This window comes from Conger conger, chromosome 13 (assembly GCF_963514075.1).
Source record: "Conger conger chromosome 13, fConCon1.1, whole genome shotgun sequence".
NCBI lineage: Eukaryota > Metazoa > Chordata > Actinopteri > Anguilliformes > Congridae > Conger > Conger conger.
Window position 1 is genome coordinate 27,737,765 of NC_083772.1, and position 22,802 is coordinate 27,760,566.

A 22,802-nucleotide genomic window follows, 5' to 3' on the forward strand; every position below is an offset into this window, starting at 1 on the left:
ATTTAGCAACACGAAAGTAAATATCTAGCTCACAAGTTGTATCAAAATCTTGGCTGTAAATACTTCTTTCAATGAATCCTCATATTTCTACAGAAGAAGTTGGTAAGTACTGCAGGATGTAACAAGGGTTCGATCGGAGTTATTATTGGCAGTGATGCAAGCTCCCTGTTCAGTTGTCTGTGTTCCTCCACTGTCTTTCTCTCTCGCTTACACAATTCTTCCTCTGTAAGTCCCAGTTAAATATATACATCAGGAATATGGATTTAATAGCATATTGTTTTTCTCTATAGCTTCGGAAAGAGGATCTCCCTGAGGAGCTCAGCGAGCAAAGACCAAAAAAGAAAAGACCCCAGTGAGCATCGTCACTGCCCTCAGTTACTGGCTTGGCCCTGGGGTTGGGAGCAATGCTTTGGCGACAATGCTTTTGACTTAGACCCGAGTAGAAGTGTTCCCAAAGCTGACGCAGATAATTTAGAGTATATTTTGAGTATATGTAAATCGTATTTAAATTCATAAATATACAGTCAGGTCCAGAATTATTTGCACCCTTGATAAGAAGAGAAAAGGTTGCATATAATAAACAACACATCATAATATATATGTTTTGTTCAAATACATGGGAAAACTACTGTATATACTTTTATTTCAATGCATTTATTGTCATGTCTCAATGGTGTTTATTAAAGGTCCCAAATTGTGTATTTTTCCAGTGTTTTACTTCCAGTCCTGATATCCATAAGAAGGCATCGGTGTCATTTTAAGGACCAAAAACAATCTCTATCCAGTTTTAAATGTCCGTTCTCCAGCGCCTCTCATGTGCTTTATCAGGAACAGGCTGTTTTAGCTGCTGTGTCTTTAAGGCATATTTACATGAACAAACCACTGTTCTGGTTAGCTCAAACTAACTGAATGCTGTCTGTGGCAAGTGCTTGGATATGTTCTGGCTACTACATGGGCAGTGCAGAAGCAAACGAGCGCATTATTGTGCACTGAAAGCTCTGGAGGCACTGAAGGCAAAATGGTCGAGCAAACCAATGGAATGCAACTATCAAATTACGTATAGCCAATTTCATTATTAACAGTATGCATGGCATTACCTTTCTGTTCTGCTTAATACATTTTAACTGCAATGATCAATTACTCTCATGAACCTCAATTAACCTCAGAAGAGAATTGCTTGATTTTGCTCAGTTTCAGATAATTCTCATATCAATATGTGGCAGGTGTTAATTTAATGTTTAGAAATAAAAATAAGCACTGTACACTGCACAATTAGATGGAGACTAGCAGGTAGATAAATAAGTGCAGTATGTCTGCTGCATTTATTTGGTTGCATCAATGCAGCAGACATACTGGTTTATTTGGTTCCATTTCCATCTGAATTAGTGAGAGTTCCTTTATTAAGATTTATTCACACAGGCTTTACCTCCCAAAAACAAAAGACAAAAACAAGTCTGCCCTCCAAAAATAGTGGTCTGTGAACACACGTTTTACTTCCCTGCCCTGAAAAACAAAAATGTTCAGCAGTAATTATGTTTTGTTCAGATAGTAGCTGAAGTGAACTTCTGCCATACCTCCAGCTACCTGAATGACTCTGCCTACCCATCAGGCTTTGCTCTCTAGGAAACCTGTCCAGTTCCAGTCATGTTACTTTCGTGCTTTTTGAATGAGGACTGAGCAATTGCACACTGTACACAAATGCCAGAAAACACCCTGATTCAAGAATCTTTAATTGGTGGTATGAAATCCCTTTGGGTTTCTGGCCAGCTAGGTTAATATTAGTGAAGTAAAAATAAGGTCCTCAGAGATATTTAGCTTTTCAATTTTTCAAGACATTGTACAGCTGAAGAAATATTTTGAAAATTACAATTTGCAATACAATCATCATGACATCATTACTGACATGGCATTCATGGCATTTTCCCCATCATGTGTTTTTTGGTATTTTTCTCAGGCCAAAACAATATTATGAAACATTTAGGGACAAAAATGCAAACGATCAGACCAAAGCTGGAAGCTAAAATGGCAAAGATCTCCACAGCTACTGTGAACTTTCCAGGTGAGCTGACATAAGCTGGTATAAAGGTGAACCAGACTGCACAGAATATGAGCATGCTGAATGTGATTAATTTGGCTTCATTGAAGTTGTCAGGCAGCTTACGAGCGAGAAAAGCTAAAACAAAGCACAATATAGAAAGGAGTCCGATATAGCCCAATACAGCCCAGAACCCAACTGCTGATCCTACATCACATTCCAGAATGATCTTTTCTTTGTAGTGCTTCATGTTCTTGTTGGGGAAAGGAGGGGATATTGTTAACCAAAGCATACAAATAAGGACCTGAATGAGAGTGAAAGCAAGAATACTCAGTTTCTGATGGAGAGGCCCAAACCACTTCATGACATTACTGCCTGGAAGTGTAGCCCTGAAGGCCATTAACACCACTATTGTTTTCCCCAGAACACAAGAGATGCAGAGGACAAAGGTGATCCCAAACGCAGTGTGGCGCAGCATACAGGACCACTCAGAGGGCCGGCCGATGAAGGTAAGAGAGCAAAGGAAACACAGTTTCAATGAAAAGACCAGCAGGAAGCTCAGCTCTGAGTTGTTGGCTTTCACAATAGGAGTGTCCCTGTGTTTATAAAACACAGCAGCCACCATGATGGACATGCAGGCCCCAGTCACCGAACATGCTGTCAGGATGATCCCAAGAACCTCATGGAAGGACAAGAACTCAACAGGCTTAGGAACACATTCATCCTTCTCAGCATTCGACCAGTAATCAGCTGAACAGGTGATGCAGTCCAGGGAATCTGCACAAAAGGGAGGAAAGCTATTTGTTCAGGAATGTGCTAAGAGGTCAGGGCATGAAAAACAGGGCCAGAGGACTTGGGATGAAACATGGATGGAAAACATAGTTTTCAGCTTCTAATCCCAGCACCGATATTAGTCATGAACATGGTCTAGCCAAATTTAAATTAAGTTACAGGTGTGTCCTGCAAGAAATAGCCTGCAATGAACATTATATAAAAATATGCTGTATATATTCAGAATTGACCTATGCTAAATGCAATTTTACAACATTTTTCCAGTCCAATGTCTCTATTGGTCAATTTGCTTTCCAGCCGTGCCAATACACATGATTACGCACGGCTAAATGGATTATTCACATCTTTTAATATTACTCCGTGTTTGTAGATTACTGTCATCTACTTTGTAGATTACTGTCATCTACTTTGTAACTGGAATGAAGGAAACTTAACGTTATCATCATCATCGCCGCTAGTGGCCTACCAAAGTAAAACAAAATGAGTGATTTTAAAGTGTTCATTGACCTTCTCTGGGATTTGGAAAGGAATAGGAATGAAAAAATATAACAAAGGGAACATTCTTGGATCGAAATACCAGCATAACCACCAAACCCCGGCCAAGCAAATTATGACTCAAAATGAGGCTATGAGTTATTTCAATAACTGCACATTATCTAGCAGTGTCCAGATAAACGTCTACAACAAAGACAAATTACTTGTGTGTTTTTGCCAGGTGTATCGCTAGCTAATGTTAGTGCAGTGGGAATACATTATTGCGAGTAGCTAACGTTAGCAATACCATTGCTTAGCTACTGAAGTGGGGATACATTATTTATTGCGAATATTAGCAATACTGTTACTTAGCTAGTACAGCGGGAATACATTACTGCTAGCTAACATTTCTCAGCTAGTGCAGTGGGGATACATTATTGCCTGCTAACATTAGCAAATCCGCTGCTTAGCAACCAATAAATTACTGTTCAGCAGAGGAGTGCATTTACCAAAAAGGTAGCCCATAGTTCCATTAAAAATAAATTAATTTAAAGTTGGTCTTGTCTTTCTTTTACCACCCCACTAGCTGTGCCAATATCCATGATATACCACAGGTTCTCATTCCATAATGCTTAAATATTGAATGTGCTACATTACATTCTAATTATTCCTGCCTTTCTGTACCTGTAGCATTGCTGATTTCACCCTCAGCACAGGGCACACAGTCATAGCAGCAGACAGGCCTTCCACTCTGCACAGCCTTCCGAGTACCAGGGGGACAGCTCTCACTGCACACTGACACAGGCACCTTCAACAAATATCACAGCAGTCGATAACTCTTGCAAACCACATCTGTCTAATTAAATTATATTTGAATGTGAAATTACCTGTGGTTGGCCACTTGCCCAGGTAATGTTTTTCTTCATGGTGAACACCTGTCCATCGGGGGCGGATGCATCATAATGGCCCACAGTCACAAACTCCATGTGCCCATCCTTCACCTGCCAGTTCACCAACTCATAAGTGGCCACCGGATCCCCATTGGCATCGAAGGAGACTTTGTACCCATTCCTGGAGAAGTTTACTTTTCTCAGGTGCTCCATGACCTGATAAAATTCCCCAAATGCACAGTTCATTGAATGCCCTACCAGAGAGGAGAACACCTTGGACCACTGCTAAACCACGGTCAGCAGCGTCTACCACACAATTTTCCACACTCCACTGGGACAATCTGACCAACCAGTTATACATCTGATCCCTGCATACAGGCAGAAATTAAAACTCTCTAATCCTGTAGTGAGGAGATCAAAGAAGTGGTGCAGTGAAGCTGTGGGACATTTTTATGATTGCCACGAGTAATCTCGATAAATACAAGGCTGTGATGTCTTACATAAGCTGTCTACGAGAAGAAATCTATTTTTGGTGTTTGACACCAAAACATTAAAAGTTCCACCTATGGTTAGTCTAATTAATTCAATAATTAGGGTTAGTTGGGGTGTCTCGGTGGCGCAGCCTGTAGAGCACTGACCGCATGCTCATTGCGAGCCGTGACGTCGGCGGTTCGAATCCGACCGTCCGACATTTGTCGCATGTCTTCCCCTCTCTCGCTCCCATTCTTCCTGTCTCTCTATACTATATACTGTCCAATAAAGCTGAAAAAGGCCTAAAAAATATCTAAAAAAATAAATAAAAATTAGGGTTAGTTCAAAAATCTGAGTTGTAGCTGACCAACAAATTCAAAGTACACTAAAACCCCGCTATAAAGCAATAAGGAGGGTCCAATCAATTGCATAAAATATGGGGTTGTGTTATTGCACAGTATTTTATGAATAAGCCACAGTTACTTTGTGAACTTTTAGAATCACCCACTTTTATAATGTCTAATAATGGCTAATATGGATTCCGTATCAGCTGAAAAACTGAAATGTCTGGAGCCAGACTTATGAAACTCAATTTTTGGATGGCTTTCTTTTGGTCAAAATGAAGGAAAGAAGGTAAAAATGTTGTTCATCATGATCAAGAATTGGAAAAATACAAATTACATTATACAATATAATATATAAATTTGTTGGGAGATTTGATGTTTCAATTTGCCCGTGGTGTTTGTAATAGAGAACAAAGTTCCATCCATCCATTATCTGAATCCGCTTATCCTGATCAGGGTCGCAGGGGGGCTGGAGCCTATCCCAGCATACATTGGGCGAAAGGCAGGAATACACCCTGGACAGGTCACCAGTCCATCGCAGGGCACACACACCATTCACTCACACACTCATACACTCATACACTCATACACTCATACACTCATACCTACGGGCAATTTAGACTCTCCAATCAGCCTAACGTGCATGTCTTTGGACTGTGGGAGGAAACCGGAGTACCCGGAGGAAACCCACGCAGACACGGGGAGAACATGCAAACTCCGCACAGAGAGGCCCTGGCCGACGGGGATTCGAACCCAGGACCTCCTTGCTGTGAGGCGGCAGTGCTACCCACTGCACCATCCGTGCCGCCTCTAGAGAACAAAGTTTTTGATGTAAAACAATAATCATAATAAATAAATAAATAAATAAATATATATAAAAAATATATCTAATAATAATAATAATAATCCATTGCAGTTGAAAGATTGTTTAATGGACTCTTTACTGTACCTGCTGTGGCTGAACTCTGATACTTGTGTTACAGTGGAGTTCATCCGTGCAGATGATGCTGTGCATGGCGTGGGCTATTGCATACACCGCCTTGTATACCATGTTGGAGACACGCAGCTGGGATGTGTCTGTGTAGGGATTCTGCAGGTCTCCCAGATTCTGTTTTCCATCGCATGGTTTCAGGCCTGGTGGAGTCTGAATACCCCCCAGGCTGCAGCCAAAAGCACTCTCCCAGAACTCAGTAAGGAGGGGTGAGTGGGAAACCTGTGCCGGCCCCAGGTCCAGCAGGAAGTTTGGCAGCCCCGGAATGACCGAGCGGGGAATTGCAAAGCCGATGGCTCCGGCACACAGATGGAACCGCAACATCTCCCGGTTAGTGACCCAGGACTCACTCCCAATCCACTGTAGTGGAGGCAGTGCCTTGCCTTCCAGCTCTGACAGCAAGGCCAACAATTCACCCATGGCAATGAATGCCACAATGACACGGGCTGTGGACTTGCGGATGACCTCTGCCACATGTTGCACTTTTACATGGGGGGTTGTCTTGTGGAATGCCTCGGAGTACTCCACACAGATGCCCTCTGCCTGCGCTGCCTGCAGAAAGGCGGCCATCCCATTGTTCCCGTAGTCTGAGTCACTCCGCACTGCTCCAATCCAAGTCCAGCCAAAATGCTTGACTAGCCTAGCCAGGGCAGCTGCCTGGAAGTAGTCACTGGGAATGGTCCTGGAGAAGGTGGGGAACTGCAGCTTGTCACTCAGACAAGCACAGGTGGCAAAATGGCTCACCTGTATTTCATTGAATGGAAAGATGCGCATTTTAAACAGTGAAAGTAACTTTATTCTTATTCTAACCAAGAAACAAGAATCAGAATTAATCAATTTATTGGTCTACCTACTTACCTACCTATGTACCGACTTCTCTATTCGGCACTAATACACCCTTGCTGTGGACAAATTCCTGGAGTAATTGAGCAAGTTCTCCAGTAGGACTAAATCTTGACTGCAATAAATATTGTGGCTAAATTGGGAAAAAATGGTAAAGATGCCAATTCACCTAATCAAGAAGACCAAATTGCCATGAACACAGTATGCTCATTATCCAAAAAATATTTTCCATGTGTCAGATACGTAAAAACAAAATATCCTGTATGTATATTCATGCCTCATTTCTATATTTCAAATACATTTTTGAATGCAAGGACTATTATGTCATAATAATTTCAGGAATTTTGTTGGAACATACAGTGGAGGACTGGGCAGGAGGAGCTCACCAGGGGGATGCCAAAGGGTCCAAGAATTCGGGACATCGCGATAGATGGAGTGGAGCTAGACTCGCCCACAACAGCGTGGACAGTGGCAGACTTTGAGCAGGACTGGTTTTGAAAGAAGACTGGTTCAATGCCATTGGCCAGCTGGAATATCACCTTCACTGCCACTGGCACAAAAGAGCAGGAATCATGGATCTGGTAGCCCAGAGTTACACCTGGCAAGAGCTCTGAACTGTTGTTGATCTCCTTAATGGCAAAAACCATGGTTCTAGCGAAGCGTACTTCCCGGTAATCCAAACTGTTGTGAACAACGATATGAAGAGTCACAAACATTGACATAAACATAACAGAAAGCAACAAGGTGTGAAATGGCAATCATTTAAAATATGCTTTGAAATAAGAGTAGAGCATTACATTACGTGGAGCAAGAGTGGAGCATTACTTGTTCACACCATGAAGATCAACAGATTATGGTATAAAGTAATCTTGGTATTGGGGTTAAAATAAATAATCCATCTGTATATTTTATATTCATTTGACTTCTATAATTACAGAACATATATTTCTAAAGTTGCAAATTTCTATTTTTTAAGCAAAATGTGATAATTTGACTGCTGTAACAGGACATACAATGCCTTAAGTTGAAGGCGACACTGATGGAAAATATATCTTTTGCTAAAAATTAAACCTTTCAAATAATTATTAACACAATAAAATGACATTCAAAGAAAAACTTAAAACGCTTGTGTTTTAAGATGAAGAGTAAGATCACACTGTAGATTACAATATCAGGAATTTTTAGCTATTTACATTTTCAATTCAATTTTCAAATTAGCATTTTATCGTAATATATTTAAGTTATATATAAAAAATTAAATAAATTGTTCAAATTCATAGTCATGCGTTTCCAGTCTGAACAGTCCGCACAGTGGCCTCCGCATTGCATAATGCTCTTCCTCCCTTCACTGACCTCCCTGTACAGCGTGGTGCTTTGGGTTGGCTGGTGTCGTTGTTTTCAGGTGTGTTCACATAGTTGTGGATGGAAAAAACACCTCCGATCACAAAGTCCCCAGACTGAGATAAAGAAGCAGGTCTGGGGCTCCCCTGCAGTGTGCATCCAGACCCTGAACCTCCCTTTACCAGAGTGAGAGCTCCAGCCACCAGTGCCAGAACCAGCATGATCCACATCACCTCCATGCTTCCAAGACAGGATGTGGCACTCTCTCATGTTTAAATACCCTCCTGGAGCACAGCCCCCTGAGGAAGAGCCATTCCATCCTTGTTGAAACGCATCAAACCACCCAGAGGAGTGGCTATGCATGATTTACCAACTGTTTTTTTGTTTCCAGTCCTCAAAATAATTATCTTCTCACCACACCAACACAGTAGACCACACACAATAGTTAAACAGAACTGAGGAGGGTGATGTAAACGCACTGACACATTAATAAAAAAGCTCCCTGACACTCCGATGCAGCAATAATCCCTGTCAGCATCAATTCTCCTTCATCTGAATGGCCATATGACACAAGCCCCCAGATATAATTTCAACCCCCATTGCACATTAGGTTTATTGGCAAAATATACAATTTCTCAGCTGTTTGCAATAAACAAATTACACAAGAACTATAAAAGTAGTTCAATGAAACATAATATTACAAAATATTACCAGGGTTTTTATCTACTTTAAAAAAAAAATGCTACTTTTAATCACTACTCCAGTCTCAAAATTATTCAACCCCTTCATGACAAGCATCTTCAGTAGTTAGGAGAGCACCCTTTTTCTGTTATGACAACAGCTGCAAACGCGATGCATAGCCAGACACCAGCTTCTGACAGCGTTCCTGAGGAATCTCAGCCCATTCCTCTTGGGCAATGGCCTCCAGTTCAGTAATATTCTTGGGTGTGCGTTTGGCAACCGCCTTCTTCAAATCCCACCAGAGATTTTCGATGGGGTTCAAGTCAGGCGAATGTGACGGCCACTCTAGAATCTTCCATTTCTTCTTCTGAAACCAAGCCTTGGTGGACTTTGAGGTATGCTTGGGATCATTGTCTTGCTGGAAGGTCCAATGACGCCCAAGCTTCAGCTTCATCACAGACGGCATGAGGTTTTTCCCTAAGATTTCCTGATACTTGACTGAATCCATCGTGCCCTCCACACGCTGCAGGTTTCCAGTGCCAGAGGCAGCAAAGCAGCCCCAGAGCATCACTGAGCCACCGCCATGCTTCACTGTAGGCAGGGTGTTCTTTTCACCATATGCTTCATTCTTCTTCCTCCAGACATACCGCTGATCCATCGGCCCGAAAAGTTCCAGTTTTGTTTCATCGCTCCACAGAACAAAATTCCAAAACTTCTGTGGCTTATTTAGAAGGTTTTGAGCATATTGGAGCCAACTTTTCTTGTGATTTTGGGTCAGTAGTGATGTACATCTTGCTGCAGGTGTTTTGCAGTCACTCTCGGGTTTTTGACCACTTGCCTCCTCAGGAATCTGGTGGCAGCCGCTGATAGCTTCCTCTTTCTGCCACGTCCAGGTAGTGTAGCCACTGTTCCTTTAACTTTAAACTTGCAAACTATGCTTCCAACTGTATCTCTAGGAACATTCAGTGCTTTTGCTATCTTTTTGTATCCTTTTCCTTGTTTGTTCAAGGCAATGATCTCTTCTCTGAACTTTTTGGACAATTCTTTTGACTTAGCCATATTTCTAACATGCAATCAAACGTCACTCTCAACAAACCCCTAGCCAGTCCAGGTATTTATGTTTTATCTCAAGCACACCTGAACTAATTAGTTGCACCAGGTGTGCTTGAGACAGGGGGTAGAATAATTTTGAGACAGCAGTAGTGATTAAAAGTAGCATTTTGTGTTGAATGTGGATAAAAACCCTTGTAATATGTTGTAATATTATGTTTCATTGAACTACTTAAATAGTTCTTGTGTAATTTGTTTATTGCAAACAGCTGAGAACTTGTATATTTTGCCAATAAACCTAATGTGCAATGGTGGTTGAATAATTTTGATTGCAACTGTATATCAATAATATTTACGGTACAGTTCACAAAAGATGAAGTGAAAATATTACATTTGAAAGTACAGCATGAATACTGAAAATTAATTTACTTCAAGCTTTTTATTTTCACAGTTAACTGTTGATTATATTGAAGTGCTTAAATGCCTCTGAGGTCTCCATGAACAGTAGTACTCCTACCAGTCCAACCTGTGCATTCTCTGGATATACATGCACACCTGGGGTGGTAACATGTAACAAGGCCGTTCCCGCATCAGAAGTTCAAAGGGCTCAAATGTACACCATTTTGCATTGTGCCATATTCTAGGCAAGGTTACCCTGTAATCATCACTATCATCCAAATGAAAAAAATACGGTCACATTGAGAGAAAATCACACAATCAGGGAATTATTGGTTTTTAAAAAATGGCCATCCACTTCTCACTGGTTGATTTTATGGAATCCAGCCTAGCTTTATCTATTTCTTCCTGGCTGGCATAGAATATTTCAGTTAGTCCATATTGACAGTTTCTGTCATTTTGAGGTAAGGCAACCAGCACCTGTTTTCACTGCTGCATTTGCATTCTGAACCTTCTGATCAGAAACATCAGTGATGCAGAGCTCTGTTTCCTCCAGGTTTTTTACAAGTTGATCTAAAACATCCCACATTTTGGAAAATGTCTCAAATACATTCAGTCTTAGAATGATAAAACATGTTTCAAAATGTGACTCTCAATTTATCATTGCATGTTAATGTACAAAATTAGTAAATATGAGTAAATAGACTGAGTAAATATTTCTGGAGATATGACTTTGAATGTTGCATTTTTTTGCTTTTCAAGATTTTGCTGCCTTTACTGTAGTAGTTCTGCTTCTGGTGAAAGTCTTGGTTTCAATGTACTGCAAATCGCAATATAGTATGGGGGACTGTTTAAACAACACCACTTACGGATTACAGCATGCATACTTCCGGGTTACGTCACGTCCGCTTCCGAGTTACGCCGTTACTTCTGAGTACAAGTAACGGATACAGATACAAGTAATTTAATTGGTTTAACGGATAAGGAACCGAATACGAGTAAACTGCTCCTCGCTCACCCCAATTAATTACAATGGATTTGTTACCTCAGCATCCGATGGCTGTTGGCGATGCCTGACGTGACAGTTTTGAACCGGAATTTACAGAGGAGGAATTGCATGAGCGAGAGAGTTCAGGATGACAACTTAGCAAAGAGAAAGTAAATATCTAGCTCACAAGTTGTATCAAATCTTGGCTGTGGATACTTCTTTCAATTAATCCTCCTATTTCCGCAGAAGAAGTTGGTAAGTACTGCAGGATGTAGTACTTAACACTTAACTCGATCAGAGTTATTATTGGCAGTGATGCAAACTCCGTGTTCAGTTGTCTGTGTTCCTCCACAGTCTGTCTCTCTCGCTCACACAATTCGTAAATCCCGGTTAAATATATGTATTTCTTCATCAAAATCGAAAAGCTCATCCTCTAACTTTGCAAAGTTAGAGCTGTCAGTCATATCGCTCAGGCTAGCCAAGGTAGGTTCCGTGATATCTGTGTGCTAACATTACCGTATTTTCGTTGGAGTGTCATGTGATCGCCAGGATGGGTGGCTGCCCATAAACGAGTCTCTGTTCAAGGGTGGAATTTGAGTGCTCGTTACCTTCTGGGAAACACAGGCTGGAGATTGAAGCCAAACACGTCCAGTTTTGCCCAATTTTTCGGAAACAGCTACACTAATGGTGATTTTAAAAACTCTATATCAGATTTAAAGATTAAGTGCAAAAATTTGAATTTTAAATAATAATAATAAAAATCATACATTCTTTATTGATTGTATGCTCTCTACTTTTAACTTACACCCATAAGCCAGACCAGAGTATTACATCCTTTCATTTTCAGTGCCACAGGAACAAAGTAAATAAGCTGGAAAACACAACCAAGGAACCACCACCAAAATAAAAAGGAAAATCCTTCTTCTCCAAAAATCCAATAAACATGTCAACTTATTCCTGTGGACATCTTAAATACCTTAGCCAGGCTACCCGTGGATGCTTGCCCTGAGTTTTTGATGTGATGGCGTGTGGAAGGGGGGGCAAAAACTAGCCCATCTATGAGGACAATGTACAAATTCAAATTAATTAATTTGACCTTATATTGTTGAAAGCAGGGCTAAGCACCATTATGTTGAATGAAAGGATTCATGGTTTTTGGCTCTTTTGAATGAGACCAAACATGAATGTGTTAGGAGGTATTCCCACTTAGCTATTGAATACCTCTAAAAAAATGTACGTTTTACTTCTTCCAACAATAGAGGTGATATTTGTCAACAAATAATTGTTCTATCTGGGCAGTCACAGTTTCCACCTACATATTCTATAGAATAAAACCAGATGGCATATGTATGTATTCAGATGTATTCTGGTGCCTGTTCAGTGACAACACTGCAGGAGAGAGGCCCCATAGATTGGAGGGGTATCTCTGACTTTGATGTTAGTACAGTAGCATTCTATAAAAAATAAAATGTTGTAGGGGCTGAACAACAGCTGAACCTCTTGACCACATCTGCAAGCTTTTATGCATTTAGTTTCTGCCAGATGATTGCCTGATTCAATATTTGAATTAACAAGCTGTTGTACAGGTCTAAATAATAAAGTGATCATTGAGTGTACAAAACACCAAGAAAACGACAGATCTTGAAGCTCGTTAATTCTCTGATCTGGGAGTTGTGTCCTCCAGGGTCCCTCGCCACCTTCATGCATATGTTTTGGGATTTCCGACTGCAAATCAGTTTGGGAACCAAGTGGCTGCAACTTGTTAACAGAGCTATGTCATTCTGTCCCAGAGTGCAAATTTTGAATAACAATTAAAAACTTGATTAATCTCTGCCTCAAAAATTCTTATGGTTGGCTGGCGTCACTGCAGCTAAAAAGAAGCTTGTGCAAAAGATGGAAGCTACTGTACTCTTTGTCCTATATACAGGAATATACAGTGGTGTGAAAAAGTGTTTGCCCCCTTCCTGATTTCTTATTTTTTTACATGTTTGTCACACTTAAATGTTTCAGATCATCAAACAAATTTAAATATTAGTCAAAGACAACACAAGTAAACACAAAATGCAGTTATTAAATGAAGGTTTTTATTATTAAGGGAGAAAAAAATCCAAACCTACATGGCCCTGTGTGAAAAAGTGATTGCCCCCCCTGTTAAAACATGTGGTTTATCAAACCTGAGTTCAATTTCTCTAGCCACACCCAGGCCTGATTACTGCCACACCTGTTCTCAATCAAGAATTCACTTAAATAGGACCTGCCTGACAAAGTGAAGTAGACCAAATGATCCGCAAAAGCTAGACATCATGCCGAGATCTAAAGAAATTCAGGAACAAATGAGAAAGAAAGTAATTGAGATCTATCAGTCTGGAAAAGGTTATAAAGCTTTGGGACTCCAGCGAACCACAGTGAGAGCCATTATCCACAAATGGCGAAAACATGGAACAGTGGTGAACCTTCCCAGGAGTGGCCGGCCGACCAAAATTACCCCAAGAGCGCAGCGATGACTCATCCAAAAGACCCCACAACAACATCCAAAGAACTGCAGGCCTCACTTGCCTCAGTTAAGGTCAGTGTTCATGACTCCACCATAAGAAAGAGACTGGGCAAAAATGGCCTGCATGGCAGAGTTCCAAGACGAAAACCACTGCTGAGCAAAAAGAACATTAAGGACATTAGAACATTAACAGAAAACATCTTGATGTTCCCCAAGACTTTTGGGAAAATATTCTGTGGTCTGATGAGACAAAAGTTGAACTTTTTGGAAAGTGTGTGTCCCATTACATCTGGCGTAAAAGTAACACCGCATTTCAGAAAAAGAACATCACACCGACAGTAACATATGGTGGTGGTAGTGTGATGGTCTGGGGCTGTTTTGCTGCTTCAGGACCTGGAAGACTTGCTGTGATAAATGGAACCATGAATTCTGCTGTCTACCAAAAAATCCTGAAGGAGAATGTCCGGCCATCTGTTTGTGACCTCAAGCTGAAACGGACTTGGGTTCTGCAGCAGGACAATGATCCAAAACACACCAGGAAGTCCACCTCTGAATGGCTGAAGAAAAACAAAATGAAGACTTTGGAGTGGCCTAGTCAAAATCCTATTGAGATGCTGTGGCATGACCTTAAAAAGGCGGTTCATGCTCAAACCCTCCAATGTGGCTGAATTACAACAATTCTGCAAAGATGAGTGGGCCAAAATTCCTCCACAGCGCTGTAAGAGACTCAAATCATGGTTCAGCAAACCAATGGAATCCAAATATCAAATGACGTCATAGCCAATTTCATTACCTTTCTGTTGAGATATAGCTGTTTAATACATTTTAACTACAATGATTAATTACTCTCATGAACCTCAATTAACCTCAGAAGAAAATTGCTTGATTTTGCTCAGTTTCAGATAATTCTCATAACAATATGTGGCAGGTGTTAATTTAATGTTTAGAAATAAAAATAAGCACTGTACACTGCACAATTAGATGGAGACTAGCAGGTAGATAAATAAGTGCAGTATGTCTGCTGCATTTATTTGGTTGCATCAATGCAGCAGATATACTGGTTTATTTGGTTTCATTAACCATCTGAGTTCCTTTATTAAGATTTATTCACACAGGCTTTACCTCCCAAAAACAAAAAAGTCTGCCCTCCAAAAATTATGGTCTGTAAACAAACAGGCTTTAACTTCCTGCCCTGAAAAACAAACATGTTCAGCAGTAATTATGTTTTGTTCAGATAGCAGCTGAAGTGAACTTCTGCCATACCTACAGCCCCCCTCTGCAGCTCCCAGGAGTAAGAATGACTCTGCCTACCCATCAGCCTTTGCTCTCTAGGAAACCTGTCCAGTTCCAGTCGTGTTACTTTCATTCTTTTTGAATGAGGACTGAGCAATTGCCCGCTGGACACAAATTCCAGAAATCACCCCGATTCAAGAATCTTATTAAGAATTTTATTGGCGGTATGAAATCCCTGAGGGTTTCTGGCCAGCTAGGTTAATATTAGTTTAAAAATAAGGTCCTCAGAGATATTTAGCTTTTCAATTTTTCAAGACATTGTACAGCTGAAGAAATATTTTGAAAATTAAAATTTTGAATACAATCATCATGACAACATTACTGACATTTCTTTTGAGTTTCAGAGAGATTTTCATGGCATTTTCCCCATCATATGCTTTTTGGTATTTTTCTCAGGCCAAAACAATATTATGAAACATTTAGGGACAAAAATGCAAACGATCAGACCAAAGCTGGAAGCTAAAATGGCAAAGATCTCCACAGCTACTGTGAACTTTCCAGGTGAGCTGACATAAGCTGGTATAAAGGTGACCCAGACTGCACAGAATATGAGCATGCTGAATGTGATTAATTTGGCTTCATTGAAGTTGTCAGGCAGCTTACGGGCCAGAAAAGCTAAAACAAAGCACAATATAGAAAGGAGTCCGATATAGCCCAATACAGCCCAGAACCCAACTGCTGATCCTACATCACATTCCAGAATGATCTTTTCTTTGTAGTGCTTCATGTTCTTGTTGGGGAATGGAGGGGATATTGTTAACCAAAGCACACAAATAAGTACCTGAATGAGAGTGAAAGCAAGAATGCTCAGTTTCTGATGGAGAGGCCCAAACCACTTCATGACATTACTGCCTGGAAGTGTAGCCCTGAAGGCCATTAACACCACTATTGTTTTTCCCAGAACACAGGAGATGCAGAGCACAAAAGTGATCCCAAACGCAGTGTGGCGCAGCATACAGGACCACTCAGAGGGCCGGCCGATGAAGGTAAGAGAGCAAAGGAAACACAGTTTCAATGAAAAGACCAGCAGGAAACTCAGCTCTGAGTTGTTGGCTTTCACAATAGGAGTGTCCCTGTGTCTATAAAACACAGCAGCCACCATGATGGACATGCAGGCCCCAGTCACCGAACATGCTGTCAGGATGATCCCAAGAATCTCATGGAAGGATAAGAACTCAACAGGCTTGGGAACACATTCATCCTTCTTAGCATTCGACCAGTAATCAGCTGAACAGGTGATGCAGTCCAGGGAATCTGCACAAAAGGGAGGAGAGCTAATTGTTCAGGAATGTGCTATGAGGTTAGGGCATGAAAAACAGGACCAGAGGACTTTGGATGAAACATGGATGGAAAACATCGTTTTCAGCTTCCAATCCCAGCACCGATATTAGTCATGAACATGGTCTAGCCAAATTTAAATTAAGTTACAGGTGTGTCCTCCAAGAAAGAGCCTGCAAAGAAATTTATAAAAATATGGTGTATATATTCAGAATTGACCTTTGCAAAAGGCAATTTTACAACAGATCAGGTCCAGGCCATTGTCTCTATTGGTCAATTTGCTTTCCAGCCGTGCCAATACCCACAATTACGCACGGCTAAATGGAATATTCGAATCTTTTAATATTACTCTGTGTTTGTAGATTAATGTTGTCTACTTTGTAACTGGAATGAACAAAACTTAACGTTATCATCATCATCGCCGCTAGTGGCCTACCAAAGTAAAACAAAATGAGTGATTTTAAAGTGTTCATTGACCTTCTCTGGGATTTGGAAAGGAGTAGGAATGAAAAAAATATAACAAAGGGAACATCCTTGGATCGAAATACCAGCATAACCACCAAACCCCGGCCAAGCAAATTATGACTCATAATAAGGCTATGAGTTATTTCAATAACTGCACATTATCTCGCAGTGTCCAGATAAACGTCTACAACCAAGACAAATTACTTGTGTGTCAGTTTTGCCAGGTGTATCGCTAGCTAATGTTAGTGCAGTGGGAATATATTATTGCAAGTAGCTAACGTTAGCAATACTGTTGCTTAGCTACTGAAGTGGGGAGACATTATTTATTGCGAATATTAGCAAAACTGTTGCTTAGCTAGTGCAGTTGGAATATATTACTGCCAGCTAACGTTTCTCAGCTAGTGCAGTGGGGATACATTATTGCTTGCTAACATTAGCAACTCCGCTGCTTAGCAACCAATAAATTACTGTTCAGCAGAGGAGTGCATTTACCAAAAAAGTAGCCCATAGTTCCATTAAAAATAAATTAATTTAAAGTTGGTCTTGTCTTTCTTTTACCACCCCACAAGCTGTGCCAATATCCATGATATACCACAGGTTCTCATTCCATAATGCTTAAATATTGAATGTGCTACATTACATTCTAATTATTCCTGCCTTTCTGTACCTGTAGCATTGCTGATTTCTCCCTCAGAACAGGGCACACAGTCATAGCAGCAGACAGGCCTTCCACTCTGCACAGCCTTCCGAGTACCTGGCGGACAGCTCTCACTGCACACTGACACAGGCACCTTCAACAAATATCACAGCAATCGATAACTCTCGCAAACCACATCTGTCTAATGAAATTATATTTGAATGTGAAATTACCTGTGGTTGGCCACTTGCCCAGGTAATGTTTTTCTTCATGGTGAACACCTGTCCATCGGGGGCGGATGCATCATAGTGTCCCACAGTCACAAACTCCATGTGCCCATCCTTCACCTGCCAGTTCACCAACTCATAAATGGCCACTGGATCCCCATTGGCATCGAAGGAGACTTTGTACCCATTCCTGGAGAAGGTTACTTTTCTCAGGTGCTCCATGACCTGATAAGATGTAAGAGGGCTCATAGTTCACTTGCTAGTAGCCAGCTCAACTTCCATGTTAACCATCCATTTAAAACCCAGACTCACTGGTCATTATTCTGGGTGACTTTAACAAAGGAAATGTATTGCAAAAATTCCCCAAATGCACAGTTCATTGAATGCCCGACCAGAGAGGAGAACACCTTGGACCACTGCTAAACCATGGTCAGTGGCGTCTACCACACAATCTCCCACACTCCACTGGGACAACCTGACCAACCAGTTATACATCTGATCCCTGCATACAGGAAATTAAAACTCTCTAATCCTGGAGTGAGGAGATCAAAGAAGTGGTGCAGCGAAGCTGTGGGACATTTTTATGATTGGAAGGCTGTGATGTCTTACATAAACTGTCTACGAGGAGAAGGCGTTTAAATATCTTGAAGAAAATTCTAAATGGCTGATAATTGAGTAAGGCCAAAATGTTTGACACCAAAACATTAAAAGTTCCACCTATGGTTAGTCTAATTAATTCAATAATTAGGGTTAGTTCAATAATCTGAGTTGTAGCTGACCAACAAATTCAAAGTCCACTAAAACCCCGCTATAAAGCAATAAGGAGGGTCCAATCAATTGCATAAAATATGGGGTTGTGTTATTGCACGGTATTATTTTATGAATAATCCACAGTTACTGTGTGAACTTTTATAATCACCCACTTTTATAATGTCTAATAATGCCTAATATGGATTCCGTATCAGCTGAAAAAATGAAATGTGTAATAATAATAATAATAATAATAATAATAATAATAATAATATTAAATAAATGAATGAATAAATGAATAAATGAATGAATGAATAAATGAATGAATGAATAAATGAATAAATGAATAAATGAATAAATGAATAAATAAATACATGAATAAATAAATAAATAAATATATATATATATAATAATAATAATAATAATAATAATTAATAATCCATTGCAGTTGAAAGATTGTTTAATGGACTCTTTACTGCACCTGCTGTGGCTGAACTCTGATACTTGTGTTACAGTGGAGTTCATCCGTGCAGATGATGCGATGCATGGCGTGGGCTATTGCATACACCGCCTTGTATACCATGTTGGAGACACGCAGCTGGGATGTGTCTGTGTAGGGATTCTGCAGGTCTCTCAGATTCTGTTTTCCATTACATGGTTTCAGGTCTGGTGCAGTCTGAATACCCCCCAGGCTGCAGCCAAAAGCACTCTCCCAGAACTCAGTAAGGAGGGGTGAGTGGGAAACCTGTGCCGGCCCCAGGTCCAGCAGGAAGTTTGGCAGCCCCGGAATGACCGAGCGGGGAATTGCAAAGCCGATGGCTCCGGCACACAGATGGAACCGCAACATCTCCCGGTTAGTGACCCAGGACTCACTCCCAATCCACTGTAGTGGGGGCAGTGCCTTGCCTTCCAGCTCCGACAGCAAGACCAACAATTCACCCATGGCAATGAATGCCACAATGACACGGGCTGTGGACTTGCGGATGACCTCTGCCACACGTTGCACTTTTGCGTGGGGGGTGGTCTTGTGGAATGCCTCGGAGTACTCCACGCAGATGCCCTCTGCCTGCGCTGCCTGCAGAAAGGCGGCCATCCCATTGTTCCCGTAGTCTGAGTCACTCCGCACTGCTCCAATCCATGTCCAGCCAAAATGCTTGACTAGTCTAGCTAAGGCTGCTGCCTGGAAGTAGTCACTGGGAATGGTCCTGGAGAAGGTGGGGAACTGCAGCTTGTCACTCAGACAAGCACAGGTGGCAAAATGGCTCACCTGTATTTCATTGAATGGAAAGATGCACATTTTAAACAGTGAAAGTAACTTTATTCGTATTCTAACCAAGAATCAAGAATCAGAATTAATCAATTTATTGGTCTACCTACCTACCTATGTACCGACCTATCTATTTGGCACTAATTCACCCTTGCTGTGGACAAATTCCTGTCGTAATTGAGCAAGTTCTCCAGTAGGACTAAATCTTGACTGCAATAAATATTGTGGCTAAATTGGGAAAAAATGGTGAAGATGCCAATTCACCTAATCAAGAAGACCAAATTGCCATGAACACAGTATGCTCATTATCCAAAAAATATTTTCCATGTGTCAGTTGGATACATAAAAACAAAATATCCTGTATGTATATTCATGCCTCATTTCTATATTTCAAATACATTTTTGAATGCAAGGACTAATCATTTCATAATCATTTCAGGAACGTTATTGGAACATGCAGTGGAGGACTGGGCAGGAGGAGCTCACCAGGGGGATGCCAAAGGGTCCAAGAATTTGGGACATGGCGATAGATGGAGTGGAGCTAGACTCGCCCACAACAGCGTGGACAGTGGCAGACTTTGAGCAGGACTGGTTTGGAAAGAAGACTGGTTCAATGCCATTGGCCAGCTGGAATATCACCTTCACCGCCACTGGCATGGAGGCACAGGAGTCATGTATCTGGTAGCCCAGAGTTACACCTGGCAGGAGCTCTGAACTGTTGTTGATCTCCTTAATGGCAAAAACCATGGTTCTAGCGAAGCGTACTTCCCGGTAATCCAAACTGTTGTGAACAACGATATGAAGAGTCACAAACATTGACATAAACATAACAGAAAGCAACAAGGTGTGAAATGGCAATCATTTAAAATATGCTTTGAAATAAGAGTGGAGCATTACATTACGTGGAGCAAGAGTGGAGCATTACTTGTTCACACCATGAAGATCAACAGATTATGGCATAAAGTAATCTTGGTATTGGGGTTATAATAAATAATCCATCTGTACATTTTATATTCATTTGACTTCTATAATTACAGAACATATATTTCTAAAGTTGCAAATTTCAATTTTTTAAGCAAAATGTGATAATTTGACTGCTATAACAGGACATACAAAGCCTTAAATTGAAGGCGACACTGATGGAAAATATATCTTTTGATAAAAATGAAACAGCCCAAATGAAATGTACAGTTTACCTTTTAAATAATTATTAACACAATAAAACAACATGCAAAAAAAACTTAAAACGCTTGTGTTTTAAGATGAAGAGTAAGATCACAGTGTAGATTACAATATCAGGAATTTTTAGCTATTTCAATTTTCAATTCAATTCATATTTACCCTACTTTCTGCATTTTATCGTAATTTATTTAAGTTATATATTTAAAAAAAAAATTGTTTATATTTATAGTTATGCCTCTGCAGAGTATGAACAGTCCGCACAGTTGCCTCCGCATTGCACAATGCTCTTCCTCCCTTCACTGACCTCCCTGTACAGCGTGGTGCTTTGGGTCGGCTGGTGTCGTTGTTTTCAGGTGTGTTCACATAGTTGTGGATGGAAAAAACACCTCCGATCACGAAGTCCCCAGACTGAGATAAAGATGCAGGTCTGGGGCTCCCCTGCAGTGTGCACCCCGACCCTGAACCTCCCTTTACCAGAGTGAGAGCTTCAGCCACCAGTGCCAGAACCAGCATGATCCACATCACCTCCATGCTTCCAAGACAGGATGTGGCACTCTCTCATGTTTAAATACCCTCCTGGAGCACAGCCTCCCAGACACCAGCTTCTGACAGTGTTCCTGAGGAATCTCAGCCCATTCCTCTTGGGCAATGGCCTCCAGTTCAGTAATATTCTTGGGTGTGCGTTTGGCAACCACCTTCTTCAAATCCCACCAGAGATTTTCTATGGGGTTCAAGTCAGGCGACTGTGACGTCAACTCTAGAATCTTCCATTTCTTCTTCTGAAACCCAGCCTTGGTGGACTTTGAGGTATGCTTGGGATCATTGTCCTGCTGGAAGGTCCAACAACACCCAAGCTTCAGCTTCATCACAGACGGCATGAGGTCTTTCCCTAAGATTTCCTGATATTTGACTGAATCCATCGTGCCCTCCACACGCTGCAGGTTTCCAGTGCCAGAGGCAGCAAAGCAGCCCCAGAGCATCACTGAGCCACCGCCATGCTTCACTGTAGGCAGGGTGTTCTTTTCACCATATGCTTCATTCTTCTTCCTCCAGACATACCGCTGATCCATAGGCCCAAAAAGTTCCAGTTTTGTTTCATCGCTCCACAGAACAAAATTCCAAAACTTCTGTGGCTTATTTAGATGGTTTTCAGCATATTGGAGCCCACTTTTCTTGTGCTTTTGGGTCAGTAGTGGTGTATGTCTTGGAGTCCGGGCATGGAGCCCTTCAGTGTTCAGTATGTGCCTTACTGTGCAAACTGAAGAGCCTGCTGCCACCAAGTCTTGCTGCAGGTGTTTTGCAGTCACTCTAGGGTTTTTGACCACTTGCCTCCTCAGGAATCTGGTGGCAGCCGCTGATAGCTTCCTCTTTCTGCCACGTCCAGGTAGTGTAGCCACTGTTCCTTTAACTTCAAACTTGCAAGCTATGCTTCCAACTGTATCTCTAGGAACATTCAGTGCTTTTGCTATCTTTTTGTATCCTTTTCCTTGTTTGTGCAAGGCAATGATCTCTTCTCTGAACTTTTTGGACAATTCTTTTGACTTAGCCATATTTCTAACATGCAATCAAACGTCACTCTCAACAAACCCCTAGCCAGTCCAGGTATTTATGTTTTATCTCAAGCACACCTGAACTAATTAGTTGCACCAGGTGTGCTTGAGACAGGGGGTAGAATAATTTTGTGACAGCAGTAGTGATTAAAAGTAGCATTTTGTGTTGAATGTGGATAAAAACCCTTGTAATATGCTGTAATATTATGTTTCATTGAACTACTTAAACAGTTCTTGTGTAATTTGATTATTGCAAACAGCTGAGAACTTGTATATTTTGCCTATAAACCTAATGTGCAATGGGGGTTGAATAATTTTCATTGCAACTGTATATCAATAATATTTATGGTACAGTTCACAAAA

General features: G+C 41.0%; 1 protein-coding gene and 1 pseudogene across 1 annotated transcript; both read right to left on the minus strand.

Moving 5' to 3' along the window:
- Window positions 1–1,910: 1,910 nt before the first annotated feature.
- Window positions 1,911–9,505, minus strand: LOC133108573 (extracellular calcium-sensing receptor-like). Its single transcript, XM_061218159.1, has 7 exons — window positions 9,320–9,505; window positions 8,194–8,297; window positions 7,227–7,521; window positions 5,956–6,741; window positions 4,189–4,407; window positions 3,986–4,109; window positions 1,911–2,812 (listed from the first exon to the last, which is right to left on the minus strand). Exons 1-7 carry the CDS (start codon window positions 9,428–9,430, stop codon window positions 1,911–1,913), a joined length of 2,541 nt encoding a protein of 846 aa, XP_061074143.1. The 5' UTR covers window positions 9,431–9,505.
- A 5,918-nt stretch (window positions 9,506–15,423) lies between these two features.
- LOC133108593 (extracellular calcium-sensing receptor-like) lies at window positions 15,424–21,944 on the minus strand (annotated as a pseudogene).
- Window positions 21,945–22,802: the final 858 nt, after the last annotated feature.